The sequence below is a fragment of the Cyclopterus lumpus genome, chromosome 24, assembly GCF_009769545.1.
Source record: "Cyclopterus lumpus isolate fCycLum1 chromosome 24, fCycLum1.pri, whole genome shotgun sequence".
Classification (NCBI taxonomy): Eukaryota; Metazoa; Chordata; class Actinopteri; order Perciformes; family Cyclopteridae; genus Cyclopterus; species Cyclopterus lumpus.
The window spans coordinates 111,384-133,722 of record NC_046989.1 but is presented as its reverse complement, the minus strand read 5'-3'; the positions used below and the strand labels follow the sequence as shown (position 1 = coordinate 133,722).

The following is a 22,339-nucleotide window of genomic DNA, read 5'->3' as shown; positions in this document are numbered from 1 at the left end:
TTTCAGAATAAAAACAAATATATAATGAATAAAATATAAAAATAAAACAAACATATATTGTATGTATATACAGTGATTTCATTTAGTTTGTAATATCTGATATGTATATTATATTATTATTCCTAGTATTTTATTACATTTAATTTGTTATCTTTATTAGTGGTTTGATTTAGTTTGCATTTTGTTTTGAAAAGAGCTGTAGTAAGGACGTTTATTATCACAGTATTATTGCTCATTGCTGCATTCTGATTGTGTAGGTTTACTTTGAAAATGTATACCGGAAGTAGACAGAGTGAAGTGGTTTTAAATTTCAGCTGAACAGTCAGACTCGGGAGACGTTTAAGGACAGCTGATCAGGGTAGAAGTACAGTAAGTACCGCAGTAATACTACAATAAGTACCGCAGTAATACTACAATAAGTACAGCAGTAATACTACAATAAGTACAGCAGTAATACTACAATAAATACAGCAGTAATACTAGAGTCAGTACAGCAGTACTACTACAGTTAGTACAGCAGTAATACTACAATACGTACCGCAGTAATACTACAATAAGTACAGCAGTAATACTACAATAAGTACAGCAGTAATACTACAATAAATACAGCAGTAATACTACAATAAGTACAGCAGTAATACTACAATAAGTTCCGCAGTAATACTACAATAAGTACAGCAGTAATACTACAATAAGTACCGCAGTAATACTACAATAAGTACAGCAGTAATACTACAATAAGTACCGCAGTAATACTACAATAAGTACAGCAGTAATACTACAATAAATACAGCAGTAATACTACAATACGTACCGCAGTAATACTACAATAAGTACCGCAGTAATACTACAATAAGTACAGCAGTAATACTACAATAAGTACCGCAGTAATACTACAATAAGTACAGCAGTAATACTACAGTTAGTACCGCAGTAATACTACAATAAGTACCGCAGTAATACTACAATAAGTACCGCAGTAATACTACAATAAGTACAGCAGTAATACTACAGTTAGTACCGCAGTAATACTACAATAAGTACAGCAGTAATACTACAATAAGTACCGCAGTAATACTGCAGTCAGTACAGCAGTAATACTACAATAAGTACAGCAGTAATACTACAATAAGTACAGCAGTAATACTACAATAAGTACCGCAGTAATACTGCAGTCAGTACAGCAGTACTACTACAGTTAGTACAGCAGTAATACTACAATAAGTACAGCAGTAATACTACAATAAATACAGCAGTAATACTAGAGTCAGTACAGCAGTACTACTACAGTTAGTACAGCAGTAATACTACAATACGTACCGCAGTAATACTACAATAAGTACAGCAGTAATACTACAATAAGTACAGCAGTAATACTACAATAAATACAGCAGTAATACTACAATAAGTACAGCAGTAATACTACAATAAGTACCGCAGTAATACTACAGTTAGTACCACAGTAATACTACAATAAGTACAGCAGTAATACTACAATAAGTACCGCAGTAATACTGCAGTCAGTACAGCAGTAATACTACAATAAGTACAGTAGTAATACTACAATAAGTACAGCAGTAATACTACAATAAGTACCGCAGTAATACTACAGTTAGTACCACAGTAATACTACAATAAGTACAGCAGTAATACTACAATAAGTACCGCAGTAATACTACAATAAGTACAGCAGTAATACTACAGTTAGTACCACAGTAATACTACAATAAGTACAGCAGTAATACTACAATAAGTACCGCAGTAATACTGCAGTCAGTACAGCAGTAATACTACAATAAGTACAGTAGTAATACTACAATAAGTACAGCAGTAATACTACAATAAGTACCGCAGTAATACTGCAGTCAGTACAGCAGTACTACTACAGGTAGTACAGCAGTAATACTACAATCAGTACTCATATTATAGTCAGTAAAGCAGTAATACTAGTCAGTACAGCATTAATACTACAGTAAGTACAGCAGTAATACTACAGTCACTACAGCATTAATACTAGTTAGTACAGCAGTAATACTACAGTAAGTACAGCAGTAATACTACAGTAAGTACAGCATTAATACTAGTTAGTACAGCAGTAATACTACAATAAGTACAGCAGTAATACTACAGTTACTACAGCATTAATACTAGTTAGTACAGCAGTAATACTACAGTAAGTACAGCAGTAATACTACAGTCACTACAGCATTAATACTAGTTAGTACAGCAGTAATACTACAATAAGTACAGCAGTAATACTACAGTTACTACAGCATTAATACTAGTTAGTACAGCAGTAATACTACAATAAGTACAGCAGTAATACTACAGTTACTACAGCATTAATACTAGTTAGTACAGCAGTAATACTACAATAAGTACAGCAGTAATACTACAGTTACTACAGCATTAATACTAGTTAGTACAGCAGTAATACTACAATAAGTACAGCAGTAATACTACAGTTACTACAGCATTAATACTAGTTAGTACAGCAGTAATACTACAGTAAGTACAGCAGTGATACTACAGTAAGTACAGCAGTAATACTACAATACGTACAGCAGTAATACTACAGTAAGTACAGCAGTGATACTACAATAAGTACAGCAGTAATACTACAATAAGTACCGCAGTAATACTAGTTAGTACAGCAGTAATACTACAATAAGTACAGCAGTAATACTACAGTTACTACAGCATTAATACTAGTTAGTACAGCAGTAATACTACAATAAGTACAGCAGTGATACTACAGTCACTACAGCATTAATACTAGTTAGTACAGCAGTAATACTACAATAAGTACAGCAGTGATACTACAGTTACTACAGCATTAATACTAGTTAGTACAGCAGTAATACTACAATAAGTACAGCAGTGATACTACAATAAGTACAGCAGTAATACTACAGTTACTACAGCATTAATACTAGTTAGTACAGCAGTAATACTACAATAAGTACAGCAGTAATACTACAGTCACTACAGCATTAATACTAGTTAGTACAGCAGTAATACTACAGTAAGTACAGCAGTGATACTACAATAAGTACAGCAGTAATACTACAATAAGTACAGCATTAATACTAGTTAGTACAGCAGTAATACTACAATAAGTACAGCAGTAATACTACAGTTACTACAGCATTAATACTAGTTAGTACAGCAGTAATACTACAATAAGTACAGCAGTAATACTACAGTCACTACAGCATTAATACTAGTTAGTACAGCAGTAATACTACAATTAGTACAGCAGTAATACTACAGTTACTACAGCATTAATACTAGTTAGTACAGCAGTAATACTACAATAAGTACAGCAGTAATACTACAGTCACTACAGCATTAATACTAGTTAGTACAGCAGTAATACTACAGTAAGTACAGCAGTGATACTACAATAAGTACAGCAGTGATACTACAATAAGTACAGCAGTAATACTACAATAAGTACAGCATTAATACTAGTCAGTACAGCAGTAATACTACATCAATAACAGTAATATACATATAGTCAGTACAGCAGTAATACTACATCAATAACACAGTAATATACATATAGTCAGTACAGCAGTAATACTACAGTCAGTACAGCAGTAATACTAGTCAGTACAGCAGTAATACTACAGTCAGTACAGCAGTAATACTACATCAATAACACAGTAATATACATATAGTCAGTACAGCATTAATACTACAGTCAGTACAGCAGTAATACTAGTCAGTACAGCATTAATACTATAGTCAGTACAGCAGTAATACTACATCAATAACACAGTAATATACATATAGTCAGTACAGCATTAATACTACAGTCAGTACAGCAGTAATACTAGTCAGTACAGCAGTAATACTACAGTCAGTACAGCAGTAATACTAGTCAGTACAGCAGTAATACTACATCAATAACACAGTAATATACATATAGTCAGTACTCCCTGATGGCTAAATGGGGCGAAGGAGATCCTCGATGGATCGTCGAGCAGAGAGTAGATGGAACCAACGTCAACAACTGGCACTGGTCTGTAATTATTATCATTATTATTTATTGTTGTTATTATGTGTTATTTAACATTATTATTTGTTATTGTTATTTATTATTACGGGTATTTGTTGTTGTTGTTATTGATCAGTATTGTTGTTATTATTTCATATTATTATTATTATTATTTATTATTCTCATTTGTTGTTGTTTATTACTAGAATGTAACATTACTATTATTGTAAGTTAATAATAACACTAATATCGTTATGATACATTCTCATGCACCCCCAGGACAGAGCGTGATGTGAGCTCCTGGTCCTCAGTCCTCCTCCGTGAGCTCCTGCTGGGGGTCAGTCTGGAAGGGCCGGAGGGCGTGGTCCAGCTGACGGAGGTGACCAAGGTGGAGGGGGAGTCCTCCATCAACAACCGCAGAGGGAAGCTCTTCTTCTTCTATGAGTGGCAGCTGAGGGCCAGCTGGCTGGGTCAGTGAAGATGCCACTGATGATGTCACTCTACTAACCCGTCAGTACTACCTGTACTTTAACAGTACTGCCTGTATTTTAACAGTACTACCTGTATTTAACCAGTACTACCTGTATTTTAACAGTACTACCTGTATTTAACCAGTACTACCTGTACTTTAACAGTACTGCCTGTATTTTAACAGTACTACCTGTATTTAACCAGTACTACCTGTACTTTAACAGTACTGCCTGTATTTTAACAGTACTACCTGTATTTAACCAGTACTACCTGTACTTTAACAGTACTACCTGTATTTAACCAGTACTACCTGTATTTTAACAGTACTACCTCTATTTATTATTGTAGGAGATTTTAATATTCATGTGGATATTGATAATGATTGCCTTAGTACTGCATTTATCTCATTGTTGGACTCGATTGGCTTCTGTCAGAGAGTACAGAAACCCACTCACTGCTTTGGCCACACCCTCCACCTTGTTCTTACATATGGCATTGAGCATTTGGAGGTCTTCCCACAGAACCCTCTTCTGTCAGACCATTACCTCATAACTTTTGAGTTCATACTCCCGGAGTATACACCGTTAGTCAAAAGTTTCTACACCAGATGTCTAACTGACAGTGCTGTAGCTACATTTAAAGAAGAGATTCCTTCTGCATTTGATTCAATACCACGTCTCAATGTGACGGAGGACTCCTGTGCTAACTTTAGTCCGTCCCAGATGGATCATCTTGTCGATAGTGCTACAGGCTCACTGAGAATGACACTAGACTTGATAGCCCCACTGAAGAAAAAGACAGTGAGGCAAAGGAGGTTTGCTCCCTGGTAGAACCCTCAGACCCGCGACCTAAAGCAAACTTCACGAAAGCTTGAAAGCATATGGCGTTCCACCAATCTGGAAGAATCACGCTTAGTTTGGCGAGATAAAACATATAAAAAGGCTCTCCGTAATGCCAGAGCAGCCTATTACTCATCAGTAATAGAGAAAAATAAGAACAACCCCAGGGTTCTCTTTAGCACTGTAGCCAGGCTGACAGAGAGTCACAGCTCTGTGGAGCCGTGTATTCCTATAGACCTCAGTAGTAATGACTTCATGAACTTCTTCAATGAAAAGATTTTAACTATTAGAGGCAAGATTGATGCTCTCTTGCCCTTAACTACTACCGATCTGTCATCAAGAGGTGTTGCCTTGGAAACGGCTGTATGCCCTGGTGTATATTTGGATAGCTTTTCTCCCATTAACCTAGACCAATTGTCTTCAACGGTTTCTACTTCTAAACCGTCTACCTGTCTCTTAGACCCCATCCCAACGAGGCTGCTTAAAGACGTGTTGCCTTTAATTGGCACCTCTCTGCTGGATATTGTTAATGTGTCTTTGCTAACAGGCCATGTACCACATTCCTTCAAAGTAGCTGTAATTAAACCTTGAAAAAGACCACTCTTAATCCAGAGGTGTTGGCTAACTACAGACCGATCTCTAACCTTCCCTTCCTCTCTAAGATCCTTGAGAAAGTAGTCGCAAATCAGTTGTGCGACTTCCTACATCAAAATAGTTTATTTGAGGAGTTTCAGTCAGGATTTAGAAAACACCACAGCACAGAGACAGCACTGGTGAAAATTACAAATGACCTCCTAATTGCATCAGATAAAGGACTCATCTCCGTACTGGTATTATTAGACCTTAGTGCTGCGTTCGACACCATTGATCATGACATCCTATTACAGAGACTGGATCAGTCGATTGGCATTTCAGGTACCGCACTAAGTTGGTTTAAATCCTATTTATCAGATCGATCTCAATTTGTATTTATAAACGATGAAGCCTCAATGACCACCAACGTTAATCACGGAGTTCCACAAGGTTCTGTGCTTGGACCAATTTTATTTACCTTATATATGCTTCCTTTGGGCAATATTATCAGGAAACACTGCATAAACTTTCATTGCTATGCAGACGATACTCAATTATATCTATCGATCAAACCAGAGGAGACCAACCAGCTCGCTAAAATTCAAGAATGTCTTAAAGACATAAAAACATGGATGACCTGCAACTTCCTGATGTTAAACTCAGACAAAACTGAAGTTATTTTACTGGCCCTGAACACCTCAGAGATCAATTATCTGGTGATGTGGTTTCTGTTGATGGCATTTCCCTGGCATCCAACACCACTGTAAAGAATCTAGGCGTTATCTTTGACCGAGACTTGTCCTTTAACTCCCACGTTAAGCAAATCTCAAGGATTGCATTTTTTCATCTACGTAACATTTCAAAAATCAGGCACATCTTGTCTCAAAAAGATGTAGAAAAGCTGGTTCACGCGTTTGTTACTTCCAGACTAGATTACTGCAACTCCTTATTATCAGGCTGCTCTAATAAGTCTCTTAAGTCCCTCCAGTTGATCCAGAATGCTGCAGCTCGTATACTCACACAAACTAAGAAAAGAGATCACATGACTCCTGTATTAGCTGCGCTGCACTGGCTCCCTGTAAAATCAAGAATCACATTTAAAATTCTTCTCCTCACCTACAAAGCCTTGATTGGTGATGCACCATCATATCTTAAGGAGCTTGTAGTACCATATTGCCCCACTAGAGAGCTGCTCACTAAATGCGGGGCTACTTGTGGTTCCTAGAGTCCTAAAAAGTAGGATGGGAGCAAGAGCCTTCAGTTATCAAGCTCCTCTTTTATGGAACCAGCTTCCACTTTCAGTCCGGGAGGCAGACACAGTCACCTCATTCAAGAATAGACTTAAGACTTTCCTCTTTAATAGTGCTTATAGTTAGGGCTGAATCAGGTTTGCCCTGGTCGAGCCCCTTGATATGCTGCTATAGGCTTATAGGCTGCTGGGGGATGTTTTAGGATACACTGAGCACCTCTCTCCTCTTCTCTCTCTCCTTATGGATACATTTACATCTCTCCATTGCACCTTATTAACTCTGCTTCCTCCCCGGAGTCGTTGTGACTTCACGTCTCATAGGGTCCATTGGACCTGGAGGTGTCTGATGCTGGTGAGCCGGCCTCCCACCTTGGCCCTGCTGATGCCCCGCCCCCTCCTCTCTACCTCCTTCTGTTTCATGGATTGGAGTTCCATTCATACATTGTCATATTCATGTAATGTGTTTATGTAACTTTGTAAATGCTGTTCATTCTGTACACATGACATCTATTGCTTCTGTCCATCCGGGGAGAGGGATCCTCCTCTGTTGCTCTCCTGAAGGTTTCTTCCCTTTTTTCCCTGTGAAAGGTTATTTTTGGGGAGTTTTTCCTGATTCGATGTGAGGTCCTGGGACAGGGATGTCGTATGTGTACAGATTGTAAAGCCCTCTGAGGCAAATTTGTAATTTGTGATATTGGGCTATACAAAATAAACTGAATTGAATTGAATTTAACCAGTACTACCTGTACTTTAACAGTACTGCCTGTATTTTAACAGTACTACCTGTATTTAACCAGTGCTACCTGTATTTAACCAGCACTACCTGTATTTTAACAGTACTACCTGTATTTAACCAGTACTACCTGTATTTTAACAGTAATGCCTGTATTTAACCAGTACTACCTGTATTTTAACAGTACTACCTGTATTTAACCAGTACTACCTGTATTTTAACAGTACTGCCTGTATTTAACCAGTACTACCTGTATTTTAACAGTACTGCCTGTATTTAACCAGTACTACCTGTATTTAACCAGTACTACCTGTATTTTAACAGTACTACCTGTATTTAACCAGTACTTTATTTATTTTATTCATTTATTTTGCAGGGACAATGCACACTAATCAACAGTAGGACTGTAAGTGAGCCAGAGAAGCTAATTTCCATCTGCTGTCCCTGGCCAGATGTTTGTGAGGCAGCCTAAAATAACAACATCTCAAAATAAAATGGAAATAAAATTCATAGACAAACTGACAACATATAAACAAAACCAATACACAGCAAAAAGAAAGCGTACAATAATAGACCAGAGACATAACGGGCTGCAGCATCAGGCAGAACAAACCCAGCTACAATACAACATACACATACAAAACAAATGCACATATAGGAGAAACAAGCATCAGGACAGACAGCACATCAATGACTGCACACCTGATTGGCAACAAGCCATTCCTTCAGGTTCTGCTGGAACGTTTTGTACGTGTTTTGTGAACATATGTGTGGTGGCAGAGCATCGAGTGACCTGCTAAACGAGCTTGACCTATATGAAATGACACAATCACCTCTTGTAGCAGATCTAGTGAGTCTGCTGCTTTGACTGCTTTGTTTAACAAATTCACTAAGCGGGGGCGGAGCCATACCATTTAAAATTTTAAAAACCAGACACATCAGTGAATTTAATGATGTTCTCCCAACTCAGGATGTGGTGTTTTGTATTTTAACAGTACAGTAAAACAAGCCTGTTTGTTGAATAAGTCTTTTCGTGACACGTGAAGATTAGAAACTTGTGTATTTGTCAGGTGAGCAGATGGAAGAGGAGCCATCGCTCTTCTTCTGTGGAGTTAACAGTTTCCTGTCTGCAGGGACGACAAGCGGCGGCGTGAAGTTCAGAGGAACCGTTGACGTGTCCAACCTCTCGGACGAGAACGACATGGAGGACCTTGACGTAAGTCAACTACTTCCTGTTCCTGGTGAACTGTATTGATCACTGTACCGATCGCTGAATTGATGATCGTATTGATAATCGTATTCCCGTCCAGATCTCAGTGTCTCTGTGCAAAGACCAGCCCGACACGCCGCTCCTCGACCTCATGAAGAAGTGCGGCGTTCAGGAAGTCCGGAGGGCTCTGGGCGAGTTCGTCCTCCAGCTCAAATCAGGTATGTTACCCAGAATGCATCTGCACTAACCAATCAGTGCTGACCCCTGTAGTAACTTGAGTGACCTCACAGAGTTCAGTCAAGGAATGATCCTTGCTAAGGTGGCCGACCAACCGCAGCTACCTGAACCTCAGACCCAGAAGAAACAGATCTGTAAAGCTCAGGTATACTTCAGTTACACATCCATACATTCTGACACAGGTGTAAAAGTGACCTCTGACCTCTTTGAATTATCCTATAGAAAAGCCCCACCCCCAGGTGTTCCTCTGGCCCTGCCCCCTCCTTCCCAGGTGTTCCTATCTCAACCTGCACCTTTAATCTGACGGAAACCTTCCAAACCTCTCCTGATGAACTATACAGGACCTTCATCAGCCAGGAGGTACTATCCAGAACAGATATGGGTAAATCCAGGTCGAACCAGAACAGAACCAATCAGGGTAAATCCAGGTCGAACCAGAACAGAACCGATCAGGGTAAAACCAGGCCGAACCAGAACCGATTTGGGTGCGACCAGGCAGAACCAGAACTGAACCGGTCAGGGTAAAACCAGGCCGAACCAGAACAGAACCAATCAGGGTAAATCCAGGTCGAACCAGAACAGAACCAATCAGGGTAAATCCAGGTTGAACCAGAACAGAACCGATCAGGGTAAAACCAGGCCGAACCAGAACCGATTTGGGTGCGACCAGGCAGAACCAGAACTGAACCGGTCAGGGTAAAACCAGGCCGAACCAGAACAGAACCAATCAGAGTAAATCCAGGTCGAACCAGAACAGAACCAATCAGGGTAAATCCAGGTCGAACCAGAACAGAACCAATCAGGGTAAAACCAGGCCAAACCAGAACAGAACCGATCAGGGTAAAACCAGGCCGAACCAGAACTGAACCGATCGGGGTAAAACCAGGCCGAACCAGAACAGAACCGGTCAGGGTAAAACCAGGCCGAACTAGAACCCATCAGTAGGCTTTTCCCAGTAGCACTGTGACACGCTCATCAGTGTAGTCGTACAGTATTGTAGTAGTACTAGTACTGCAGTACTGCAGTACTGCAGGTAATCCTCCGTCTCCTCAGTTCGTGCAGGTGTTTACCCGGTCGGTGGCGGAGGTGGATGGGCGGCGTGGAGGGAGGTTCCAGATGTTGGACGGGAGCGTCAGAGGAGAGTTCACACAGCTGGTGAGGTCACCGCTGATCAGCCAATCAGTACTGACCACGGTATTACCACGGTAACCAAACCCCTTCCCCTCCCCGCAGGTACCAAACCGAAAGATTGAGATGAGGTGGCGGTTCAGAACATGGCCCAGCGGTACGTCTTCCTGTGATGAGGTCACGACACGTTAGAACCTTCTCTGCTGCTGCGTTCAGGGACAATCTGACATCTGAGCTTTTTTGTTGTCTCCATCAGAACACTACGCCGCCATCAGGCTGGACCTGGAAGACCGAGGAGGCGAGACAGAGCTGAGGATGGAGTGTCGAGGAGTACCTGAAGGGGAGGAGGACTCCACCAGAGAGGGCTGGACGCGGTTCTACTTCCAGGCAATCAAACAGGTGTTCGGATACTGAGAGACTCCGCCCCCTGGAGCTTGTCTGACTGTAGCTTAGCTTAGCATGAAGACTGGGAGCAGGGAAAGTGTTAGCCCAGCTTCATCTGAAGTTAAAAAACAAACAACCATTTTCCAAAATGTTAAAGTTTGAATCGTGTGAATAAAGTTTGGACGGTTCAGTGTGTTTGTCTTCTTGCTGTCAGGACCAATCAGAGCCCAGATAACCAACATCAAAGCAGCAAAAATAAAATATCAAGGCCATTTTTATTTGTTTATTAGTATTATTTCTAATTTCATAGTTTTTTTTAATTCTCTCAATGTTTTCTCTCTTTTCAGAAACAACAAACTCAAATATAAAATACACAAAAAACACACATTCATTTACGAGAAAAGTACACAAGAAACACACACAAAAAAAACAACCGGTGTTGTTCTATTTACATTCAAATGGATCAATATAAAAATATACAAACATCTAAAAGTTACAATGATAAGAACGTGAGTTATAAAATCTATTAAAATAATTGAATCTCATAAGTGATAATATAACATGTTTTCATTTATCACTGATATTAATTATTGATTTCTGTAACATTGATCAGTTTCAGTGGAGCTGCCTCAGTTTAACCAGACGGAGTTCATTTGCTGGACGTCAAAGGTCAGCAGGACCTAGAAGACCTCCTCCTCCTCACAGCCGTAATCTGGAAAACACAATCAATCAATGAATCAATCAATTGGTCTATGTGTTGGTCATGGTTTTCTCTTCTGATGAACTTTACTGTCCATAAAACTTTATTAACACTGCTTAGTTAACGGTTTTGGGGGTTCGGGGTCTATGACTTCCTCTTCCTGTAGGCTTTCAGAATTAAAACCTGGACTGACCCCCTACAAGCTGCAGAGCGCTGACACATTCCTCTTCCTCCTCCTCCTGCTGCTCCTCCTCCTGCTCCTCCTGCTCCTCCTCTACCTCCACCTCCACAGGGGGCGGGCTAGCGGGGGCAGTGCTTCTGTCGAGTTCGGGTGTAGGAGTCGCTTCAGATGAAGCCTCTGTTGTTGCATCTGTTGTCATGGTGACGGTGTTTTCTGCCTTAGAGGTGAAATACATTGAGTTTAAATGACGCTTATGAAGATATAATATAACATAATAAGATATATAGACTTTTTCACAGGTAAACATGAACCACATTAGAGGGATGAATGTCTTCTTACTGTAAGTCGACATCATTGAAGAACATTAACTGTGAGTTGCTAACATTAACACTGCTAACAGAAAATGAATCTACGGTTCTATGCCTTGCTCCCCCCAGGACCGGACTACTTTACCAGGAGCAGCTCCAGATAATAGCTAACTAGCTCTAAAGATTAGCTAACTAGCTCCAGATAATACCAAACTAGCTCCAGAGAATAGTTAACAAGCTCCAGACAATAGTTGCGTAGCTCCAGAGACTAGCTTACTAGCTCCAGATAATAGCTAATTAGCTCTAAAGACTAGCTAACTAGCTCCAGATAACAGCTAAATAGCTCTAAAGACTAGCTAACTAGCTCCAGATAACAGCTAAATAGCTCTAAAGACTAGCTAACTAGCTCCAAATAATAGCTAACTAGCTCCAGAGAATAGTTAACAAGCTCTAGACAATAGCTGCATAGCTCCAGAGACTAGCTTACTAGCTCCAGAGAAGAGCTAACTAGCTCAAGAGAATAGCTAACTAGCTCCAGAGACGAGCTACATAGCTCCAGAGAAGAGTTAACTAGCTCCAGATAATAGCCACGTAGCTCCAGAGACTAGCTAACTAGCTCCAGAGAAAAGCTAGTTAACAATCTCCAGAAATTAGCTAACTAGCTCCAGAGAATAACCAACTAGCTCCAGAGACGAGCTACATAGGTCTAGATAATAGCTAACTAGCTCCAGATAATAGCTACGTAGCTCCAGAGACTAGCTAACTAGCTCCAGATATTAGCTACTAGCCAGCTATTAACTACCTAGCCAGCTCTAGAGACTAGCCAGCTGTCTACGGCTACAGTTCACAGTCAACTATAATCTTTCTTGTTGAAACCCATATACATAAACACAGTCACCACATTTAAGAGTAGATTGAAGACTTTCCTCTTTAATAGTGCTTATAGTTAGGGCTGAATCAGGTTTGCCCTGGTCCAGCCCCTTGATATGCTGCTATAGGCTTATAGGCTGCTGGGGGATGTTTTAGGATACACTGAGCACCTATCTCCTCTTCTCTCTCTCCTTATGGATGAATTTACATCTCTCCATTGCACCTTATTAACTCTGCTTCCTCCCCGGAGTCTTTGTGACTTCACGCCTCATAGGGTCCATTGGACCTGGAGGTGTCTGAAGCTGGTCCTGGGTCCTTGCCCCCGCTTCCTGCATCCAGCCTCTGGCCTAGACCTGGCCTCCTTTCCAATGGCCCTGCCTCCTTCTCTGGGCCTCCTGCCTCAAAGGCCTGACCTCATTGGTCCGGCCTCTTTCGCGATGCCTCCTGCCTCTGTGGCCCTGCTGATGCCCCCCCCCCCCCCCCCCCCCCCCCCTTTCTTCTTCTGTTTCATGGATTGTGGAGGTCTGGATCGTGGTCCATGCCTACTCATTATTCATAATTTCTGTCATATTCATTGAATGTGTTGTAACTCTGTAACTCTGTTCATCTGTACACATGACATCTATTGCTTCTGTCCATCCGGGGAGAGGGATCCTCCTCTGTTGCTCTCCTCAAGGATTTTTCCTCTTTTTCCCCCGTTTTTTGGGGAGTTTTTCCTGATCTGATGTGAGGTCAAAGGTGTCGTATGTGTACAGATTGTAAAGCCCTCTGAGGGGAGTTTGTAATTTGGGATTTTAGGCTATACAAAATAAACAGAATTGAATTAATGGTCAGTAAGTGGGAGAAGGTGTGGTTGCTCACCTGGACTGATGTTTTCTTCTTTGATGTGGAGGACAAAAGGAGTCGGACCCTGAGACAAACATGTAGAACATACATTTTCATATAAATGTGTCTTTGTGTATTCATTACATTTCATGTCATTTAGCTGACGCTTTTATCCAAAGCGACTTACAATAAGTGCATTAAACCATGAGTCCAAACTCAGAACAACAAGAATTAAGCAAGTACAATTTCTTCAAAAAGTTAAACTACAAAGTGCTATCAGTAAGAGACATTTAAGTGCTACTAAAGTGCTACTACGGCGCTACCTTCCCTTTTCAAGGTATAGTCGAAGATATATATATCTTAATGTAGATATATATCTTAATGTAGATATAGATATGTGTCTTTATGTATATATAGATCTTTATGTAGATATATATGTATATATATCTTTATTTTTATATATATAAATCTTTATGTAAATATAGATATATATCTTTATGTACATCTATACCTTTATAGTGTCTTTAGGTAGATATATATATATGTAGATAGACCTTAATGTTGATAAATATAACTTTTACTATAATATATCTTTATGTAGATATATATATATATATATTTAATTACTTATAGATATATATCTTTATTTAGATATATATATATATATATCTTTAAATGACTGATCTACCTCTTCCCCATGATGCTGGTGGTAGCGGCGAGGTCTCGGTTAGCGTCGCTGGTCTTCCTGCGCCGGCGGCGGTTGAGTCGTCTACATGTGGCAGCGGCTGTGGCGGAGGGGTCGGAGGTCACTCTGCTGGGACTGCTGCCCCCCCCACTTCCTGTCCCTCTGCTGTTCAGGTCTCTGAGGACGTCGTAGTTGATCTTACTGGAGATCTTCTTCTTCTCCAGCATCCTCTCGATGGCCTCGCCCGCCGTCAGCGCCTGGATCTGCTCCTTCTTCTTCTTGGACTTCTTCGGCTGGAGACAACAATATATATATATATAAATATTACATTATTATTTTATTTTTATATATATATATATATATATATATATATATATATGACTATTTAAAAATATACTATATTATATACACTCTATATATGACACACAATTAAATATGATACAATATGATATATATATATATATATATATATATATATATATATATATATATATATATATATATATATATATATGAGACACTATTTAATATGATACTATATTAAATATATATGACATTTATTTTGATACTATATTATATTTACATATATTTTCTCTGGCCCTCTCCCCAACATGTATAGCTGCATGTCATCATTCATTTGTTTGTTTATTTTGTAAAGCCCAAAATGACAGAGGGCTTTACAATCTGTAAACATACGACATTCCTGACCTTTGACCTCACATCGGATCAGGAAAAACTCACAAAAAATAGAAAAAACCCTTTCAGGGTAAAACCCTTCAGGAGAGCAACAGAGGAGGATCCCAGTGCATCTGAGCTGACTTCTGGGACTTCCTGTATCTTGCTGAGTATATTCTTTAAAGAGGTTTCTCTGCTATATTACTACTGTATCTGCTGTATTTAGGTATACTAGAATGCTAGTCTGTACTGTCTTTCTAATCTGAACACTTTGAGCTGTGATTTCTTGCTTTTTTACACAAGTGACTGAAAAGTCAACGAAACCAGCTAGGATTTAAGTATTTGCTCTGTAATCCAAATCTACTAGGGACTAAACTTTATTCTACTTTTTTACCTTGAGGTAAAACAGACCTTTGTCCTGGTAGCAAGGAATCCCCTGCCTGAGTGCCGACTCTTACCAGAGTCTTACTCGGTGGATAAAGACCTAGGAGTCTTTCGTGGGAGTCAAGACTCGGAGAATAAAGACCTAGGAGTCTTTCGTTGGAGTCTTCGGTGATGGCGGCTGAGTATAAACATTTCCCTGTGATAATGTGTTTTCTTTCCATACCTGTGTGCACATCTACTCGTAGATATTATAGACCGCGGACTCGTTCACACATGCACCAAAATCCTTCCTCTCTTATTTATCCCACCCGCTCCACACAGACCCAGCGCCTCGTCACAGGGTGCCTCTGGAACTGCCAGTCAGCTAACCGCAAGGCAGACTTCATCTCTGGGTTCGCTATCAAGCAATCGCTGGACTTCCTGGCTCTCACTGAGACTTGGATCACACCAGACAACACATCAACCCCTGCTGCTCTCTCCTCGGCCTTCTCCTTCAGCCACACACCCAGACCCTCTGGTCGGGGTGGTGGCACAGGTCTACTCATCTCACCCAAATGGAGTTTTGCTCTCTACCCGCTTCCATTTACCCCACTGCCTTTTGAGTTTCATGTAGTGACGGTTACTCATCCGGTTCATCTAACCATTGTTGTTCTCTACCGTCCACCTGGCTCCTTGGGAGACTTCTTGGAAGAACTAGACGTCCTCCTATCAAACTTCCCAGAAAACTGCCCCCCGCTCATCCTTCTGGGTGACTTTAACATCCAGACAGAAGTCATCTGACCTGCTACTCTTACTGTCTTCCTTTGCTCTCTCTCTCAGTCCTTCCTTTCCTACTCACAAAGCTGGACACCACCTTGACTATATTTTCACCAGAAACTGCTCTACATCTAACCTCACTGTAACTCCACTTCCTGTCTCTGACCACTTCTTCATCTCTTACTCTCTCCCACTGTTTGGAACTAACAACCCTCCCACAACGGACTCTGCACCTGTAGAGCAGCCTCTCTCTCCTCTGTCCTTATCCTTCACACTAGAGCAGCCTCTCTCTCCTCTGTCCTTATCCTTCTAGACCTTTCCGCTGCCTTTGACACAGTGAACCACCAGATCCTTATTTCCTCCCTCCAGGACCTGGTATCTCAGGCATCCTACTTCACCGACCGCACTTACTGGGTAACTTGGAGAGGATCTGTGTCTGAGCCTTGTCCTCTCACTACAGGGGTCCCTCAGGGCTCAGTCCTTGGTCCTCTTCTCTTCTCTCTGTACACCAACTCTCTCGGCTCTGTCATTCGCTCGCATGGCTTCTCCTACCATAGCTACGCTGATGATACCCAACTGATCCTCTCATTTCCCCAATCTGAAACACAGGTAGCAGCACGAATCTCTGCCTGTCTGACTGACATCTCTCAGTGGATGTCTGATTGACATCTCTCAGTGGATGTCTGACTGACATCTCTCAGTGGATGTCTGACTGACATCTCTCAGTGGATGTCTGATTGACATCTCTCAGTGGATGTCTGATTGACATCTCTCAGTGGATGTCTGACCGACATCTCTCAGTGGATGTCCGCTCACCACCTGAAAATTAACCCGGACAAGACTGAACTTCTCCTCCTTCCAGGAAAAGGCTCTCCCACCCACGACCTGTCTATCACCTTCAACAACTCAGTGTTGGCTCCGACTGCCAGGAACCTCGGTGTGACACTCGACAGTCAACTCTCCCTGACTGCCAACATTACCGCAACAACACGCTCCTGTAGGTACATGTTGTACAACATCAGGAGAATACGACCTCTTCTCACTCAGAAGGCGGCACAGGTCCAGGTTCAGGCTCTGGTCATCTCACGGCTGGACTATTGCAACTCCCTCCTTCAGGTCTACCTGCTAATGCCATTCGACCTCTACAGCTCACCCAGAATGCAGCTGCTCGACTGGTCTTCAACCTCCCGAAATGTACCAACACTACTCCTCTCCTCCGCGACCTTCACTGGTTACCGGTGGCCGCCCGCATCCGCTTCAAAACCTAACCTCGGATTGACGGTTTGACCATGTCCTGGGTGTAGACCGGACCCGATCTGTTCGCAGCACTGTACACAAGTACTAATGTTTTGAAGCGGATGCGGGTGGCCACCGGTAACCAGTGAAGGTCGCGGAGGAGCGGAGTAGTGTTGGTACATTTCGGGAGGTTGAAGACCAGTCGAGCAGCTGCATTCTGGGTGAGCTCGGTACTCAACGAATTTGTATTCTTCACCCACTCCGCCCCCTGGTAGACTGACCAACTTCCCCACCTCAAAGTACAGGGCCGTCAAACGTCTTGCCAATAAAACTGGGCTCACTGTTCACCTTGATGCCTTCAAACTCCACCAACAACAATATAAAGATAACCTCAACACCGCTCGCTCCTCTCACTACTCCTCCATCATCCAATCTGGCTCCAACAACCCCAAAACGCTTTTCTTCACCATCAACAAACTCAAGCCAATGTACACCATCTACACGCATGTTACACTGGACGGGTTCCGCATCATATGGGCGGACAGGACATGGACAGGACATGGAGAGAGGTAAGAGGAAGAGAGGAGGCCTGGCAGTGTTTGTTAATGATAGATGGTGTAACTCAGGGCACATCACTGTTAAGGAACAGACCTGCACAAAGGACATTGAGCTGTTAGCTATTGAGGCCGAACTATCTACCAAGGGAATTCTCGCATGTTATCGTGATAGCTGCGTATATCCCCCCCTCTGCTAACACTGAAGCGGCCTGTGACGTCATCCGTTCGGCAACAAGCAGGCTGCTGACACAACACCCAATGCCCTCCTCCTATCTGGGGACTTCAATCATGCCCCTCTGTCATCCACTCTGCCCACCTTCACCCAGTATGTCACATGCCACATCAGAGACAATAAGACACTAGATCTACTCTAAGCGAACACCAAAGAGGCATACTCATCATCACCTCCCCTGGGCAGATCTCACCGCAGCCTGGTGCACCTCCTGCCTGTGTACAAACCTCTTGTACACAGGCAGCCAGCTGTGACCCGCACAGTTAAACGATGGTCCGATGGAACCGAGGAGTCTCTGAAGGACTACTTTGAGTCAACTGTGTGGGAAGCATTCACTGACACCCATGGGGAGGACATCGACGGTCTCACTGACTGCATTACGGACTACATTAACTTCTGTGTTGAGAATACCGTACCCACCAGGACTGTGCAGTGCTTCTCAAAGAGCAAACCCTGGATCTCGCCGGAAATAAAGGCCCTCCTCAAGGAGAACAAGAGGGTCTTTAGATATGGTAACAAGGAAGAGCTGAGGACTGTGCAGAGGGAGCTGAGGAAGAGGATCAGTCATCTACCTGTCATCTACCTCCTACACAGATGCCTTTCTCACCTGGAAAAGGCTGAAGCACTGTGAGAGTCATGTTTTTCGAATTCTCCAGTGCCTTCAACACCATCCAGCCTTTGCTTCTGAGGGACAAGCTGGAGCAGACCGGGGTTGACCACCACCTCACTGCATGGATCCTCGACTACCTCACAAACCGGCCACAGTATGTGCGGACACAGGAGTGCAAGTCAGACCGGGTGTCCTGCAGCACAGGAGCCCCACAAGGAACAGTTCTGGCCCCATTCCCCTTCACCATATACACCTCGGACTTCAAATACAACTCTGATAACTGCCACATACAGAAGTTCTCTGATGACTCTGCAATCGTCGGCCACATTTCCGCCGACGATGACAGGAAATACAGGGAACTTAACCAGGACTTTATAGGATGGTGCCAGCGGAACCGCCTCCAGATCAACTCTGGTAAAACCAAAGAACTGGTGGTAAACGCTCTCCCCCGGAACCAGTGAACATCCAGGGAATAGACATTGAGATTGTCAAATCTTATAAGTACCTGGGTGTTTACTTGAACAATAAACTGGACTAGTCTGACAACACACATTCTCTCTATAAAAAGGGACAGAGCAGACTCTTTCTGCTGAGGAGACTGAGGTCTTTTGGAGTGCAAGGAGCACTCCTGAAGACTATGTGATGGCATCAGCCTTCTTTTATTGAGTGGTCTTCTGGAGCAGCAACACCCCGACAGCTGACAGGAAGAGACTAAACAAACTTGTCAAGAAGGCCAGCAGTGTGCTGGGGTGTCCACTGGATACGATGGAGGTGGTGGGAGACAGGAGGATGATGGCTAAGCTATCGTCCCTGATGGACAACACCTCCCACCCAATGCAGGACACTCTGGCAGCTCTGTACAGCTCCTTCAGCCACCGGCTGCTTCACCCCCGGTGTGTGAAAGAGAGGTACCGCAAGTCCTTCCTTCCTGCTCCTGTCAGGCTGCACAAACAGCTGAGCTGTAATCCTGTAAATGTCCGCACTGCAGGACCAATAAAAGATTATATTATCTTATCTTACTTCCAACCCACTCACTCTCATCCTTCAATTCAATCACTGAAATGGACCTCTCCTCCACAGTCTCTAGCATGAAGACCTCCGCCTGTGCCCTTGACCCCCTTCCCTCTTCCTTAGTCAAGGCCTGCCTCCCCTCACTCTCCCCTCTCATCACAAACATCATCAACTCCTCACTGTCCTCTGGTCTCATAGATGGTGCTTATCTGGTCCATGCCTACTAATTATTCATACATCTGTCATATTCATTGAATGTTTATGTAACTCTGTAACTCTGTTGATCTGGTCACATGACATCTATTCATCTGTCCATCCGTGGAGAGGGATCCTCCTCTGTTGCTCTCCTGAAGGGTTCTTCACTTTTTTACCCGTGAAAGGTTATTTTTGGGGAGTTTTTCCTGATTCCTTTGAGGCTATATAAAATAAACTGTATTGCATATATGACTATTTAATATGATACTATATTATATATATATACACACACACACAATGTATGAATGTATATATATATATATATATATATACACACACATATATATATATACATATATATATGACTCTTTAATGGAAGCCCCCGATCACAAACAAACGAATGAAATACTTAATAATAATACATATTATAATAAATATTATAATAAATATGTTATAATAGATTATGAATGGTTAATGGACTGCATTCAGATCAATATAAATTATTTAAGTGGAGCCTCAACTTTAAATAATGTATATAAAATATATTCTGGCTTCATTATGAAACTCACCTTCTCTTTATACGTCCCCTGTTCCTTCTCCTTCCTGATCCTCTCCTCCTTCTCTGTGGAGGGTATTTATAACCAGTCAGTAAGGGAGAGGAAGGTTATATATAACCAGTCAGTAAGGGAGAGGAAGACCATGGTATATATAACCAGGAGAGGAAGGTTATATATAACCAGTCAGTAAGGGAGAGGAAGACCATGGTATATATAACCAGTCAGTAAAGGAGAGGAAGGGTATATATAACCAGTCAGTAAAGGAGAGGAAGGTTATATATAACCAGTCAGTAAGGGAGAGGAAGACCATGGTATATATAACCAGTCAGTAAAGGAGAGGAAGGGTATATATAACCAGTCAGTAAAGGAGAGGAAGGTTATATATAACCAGTCAGTAAGGGAGAGGAAGACCATGGTGTATATAACCAGGAGAGGAAGGTTATATATAACCAGTCAGTAAGGGAGAGGAAGACCATGGTATATATAACCAGTCAGTAAAGGAGAGGAAGGTTATATATAACCAGTCAGTAAGGGAGAGAAAGACCATGGTATATATAACCAGTCAGTAAAGGAGAGGAAGGGTATATATAACCAGTCAGTAAGGGAGAGGAAGACCATGGTATATATAACCAGTCAGTAAAGGAGAGGAAGGGTATATATAACCAGTCAGTAAAGGAGAGGAAGGTTATATATAACCAGTCAGTAAGGGAGAGAAAGACCATGGTATATATAACCAGTCAGTAAAGGAGAGGAAGGTTATATATAACCAGTCAGTAAGGGAGAGGAAGACCATGGTATATATAACCAGTCAGTAAAGGAGAGGAAGGGTATATATAACCAGTCAGTAAGGGAGAGAAAGACTATGATGAAGATGATCACTAGTTAGGGAGAGGAAGAGATATATATATAGATATAGAGATATATAGATATAGAGAGAGAGAGAGAGACTATGATGAAGATGATCACCAGGAAGGGAGAGGAAGACTCACTAGTAAGGGAGAGGAAGACTATGATGATGATGATCACCAGGAAGGGAGAGGAAGACTATGCTGATGATCACCTTTCTGCTCCTTGAGGTATTCTGCATTCTGCTTCATCCACAGCTCTGTCTTTACCTGGACCTCCCAATCATTCAGGATATACTGCAGCAGAAAACCAGAAGAAGAAGACGGCCCATCCTGTTCACTCCTTTCACAATAAAAGCACCTTCATGGCAGTTCATTCCTCCACATAGATTAGAGAACTTTATTAATCCCAAGTGGGGAAACTCATTTGCCACCAACAATTTATACAGACAACAATAGACACAGTCCACAGAGCACAACAGACAAGGAACAGACTACAAGGAACAAACGACACCAGAAGATGTCCCAAAAAACATGACCATCAGAAAGATGCTAAATCTAAATCGAGAAGAATGGTATATACGGTATATACAGCCAGGGTCAGAAGTATTTGGACTGTGTATTTTTTTATGTACACACACACATTATATATATATATATATATACATACACACACACATATACATACATATACATACATACACATACATACACACACACACAAACATATACCAGATACATACAAAGAAAACCAAACAAATAAGTTCAGAAATTAAGTTAATTGAACATCTATGGAAAGAGCTAAAGAACATAATTGCTACGGAAGCTTCAAGATATGAAGACTGTTTGTGTTGAAGAATGGGCCAAAATCACAAATAACCTTCA

The 22,339-nt window shown here is 41.6% G+C and overlaps 2 protein-coding genes across 4 annotated transcripts in view; one reads left to right on the top strand and one right to left on the bottom strand.

The window, feature by feature from the left end:
* Positions 1-274: 274 nt before the first annotated feature.
* Positions 275-11,015, top strand: ahsa1a (AHA1, activator of heat shock protein ATPase homolog 1a). 2 transcript variants are annotated; one of them, XM_034527426.1, is made up of 10 exons: positions 275-369; positions 3,935-4,027; positions 4,283-4,473; positions 9,002-9,084; positions 9,179-9,296; positions 9,369-9,460; positions 9,538-9,675; positions 10,369-10,470; positions 10,549-10,600; positions 10,700-11,015. In XM_034527426.1, the coding sequence occupies exons 2-10, from the start codon at positions 3,948-3,950 to the stop codon at positions 10,855-10,857; spliced, it is 1,014 nt and encodes a 337-aa protein (XP_034383317.1). In that variant the 5' UTR covers positions 275-369; positions 3,935-3,947; the 3' UTR covers positions 10,858-11,015. The 2 variants fall into 2 exon arrangements, with proteins under 2 accessions (XP_034383317.1, XP_034383318.1); XM_034527427.1 differs by having other exon boundaries at positions 9,538-9,697.
* An 80-nt stretch (positions 11,016-11,095) lies between these two features.
* Positions 11,096-22,339, bottom strand: part of brf1b (BRF1 RNA polymerase III transcription initiation factor subunit b) — a 37,458-nt gene continuing 26,214 nt past the window's right edge. The window contains exons 14-19 of one of the 2 annotated variants that reach the window (XM_034527420.1): positions 21,670-21,751; positions 20,622-20,674; positions 14,400-14,689; positions 13,748-13,796; positions 11,721-11,925; positions 11,096-11,539 (exon numbers count right to left, since the gene is read on the bottom strand). In XM_034527420.1, coding sequence (XP_034383311.1) covers positions 11,508-11,539; positions 11,721-11,925; positions 13,748-13,796; positions 14,400-14,689; positions 20,622-20,674; positions 21,670-21,751 — 711 coding nt within the window. In that variant the 3' untranslated portion in view covers positions 11,096-11,507. The remainder of the gene's footprint in view (positions 11,540-11,720; positions 11,926-13,747; positions 13,797-14,399; positions 14,690-20,621; positions 20,675-21,669; positions 21,752-22,339) is intronic. The other variant, XM_034527421.1, reaches the window with a different exon arrangement.

Coding starts and splice junctions, on each gene's coding strand:
- ahsa1a (XM_034527426.1), top strand. CDS start 3,948: ATGGCTAAATGGGGCGAAGGAGATCCTCGATGGATCGTCGAGCAGAGA. Junction 9,676..10,368: donor GGACCTTCATCAGCCAGGAG/GTACTATCCAGA, acceptor CCGTCTCCTCAG/TTCGTGCAGGTGTTTACCCG. Junction 10,471..10,548: donor GAGGAGAGTTCACACAGCTG/GTGAGGTCACCG, acceptor CCCTCCCCGCAG/GTACCAAACCGAAAGATTGA.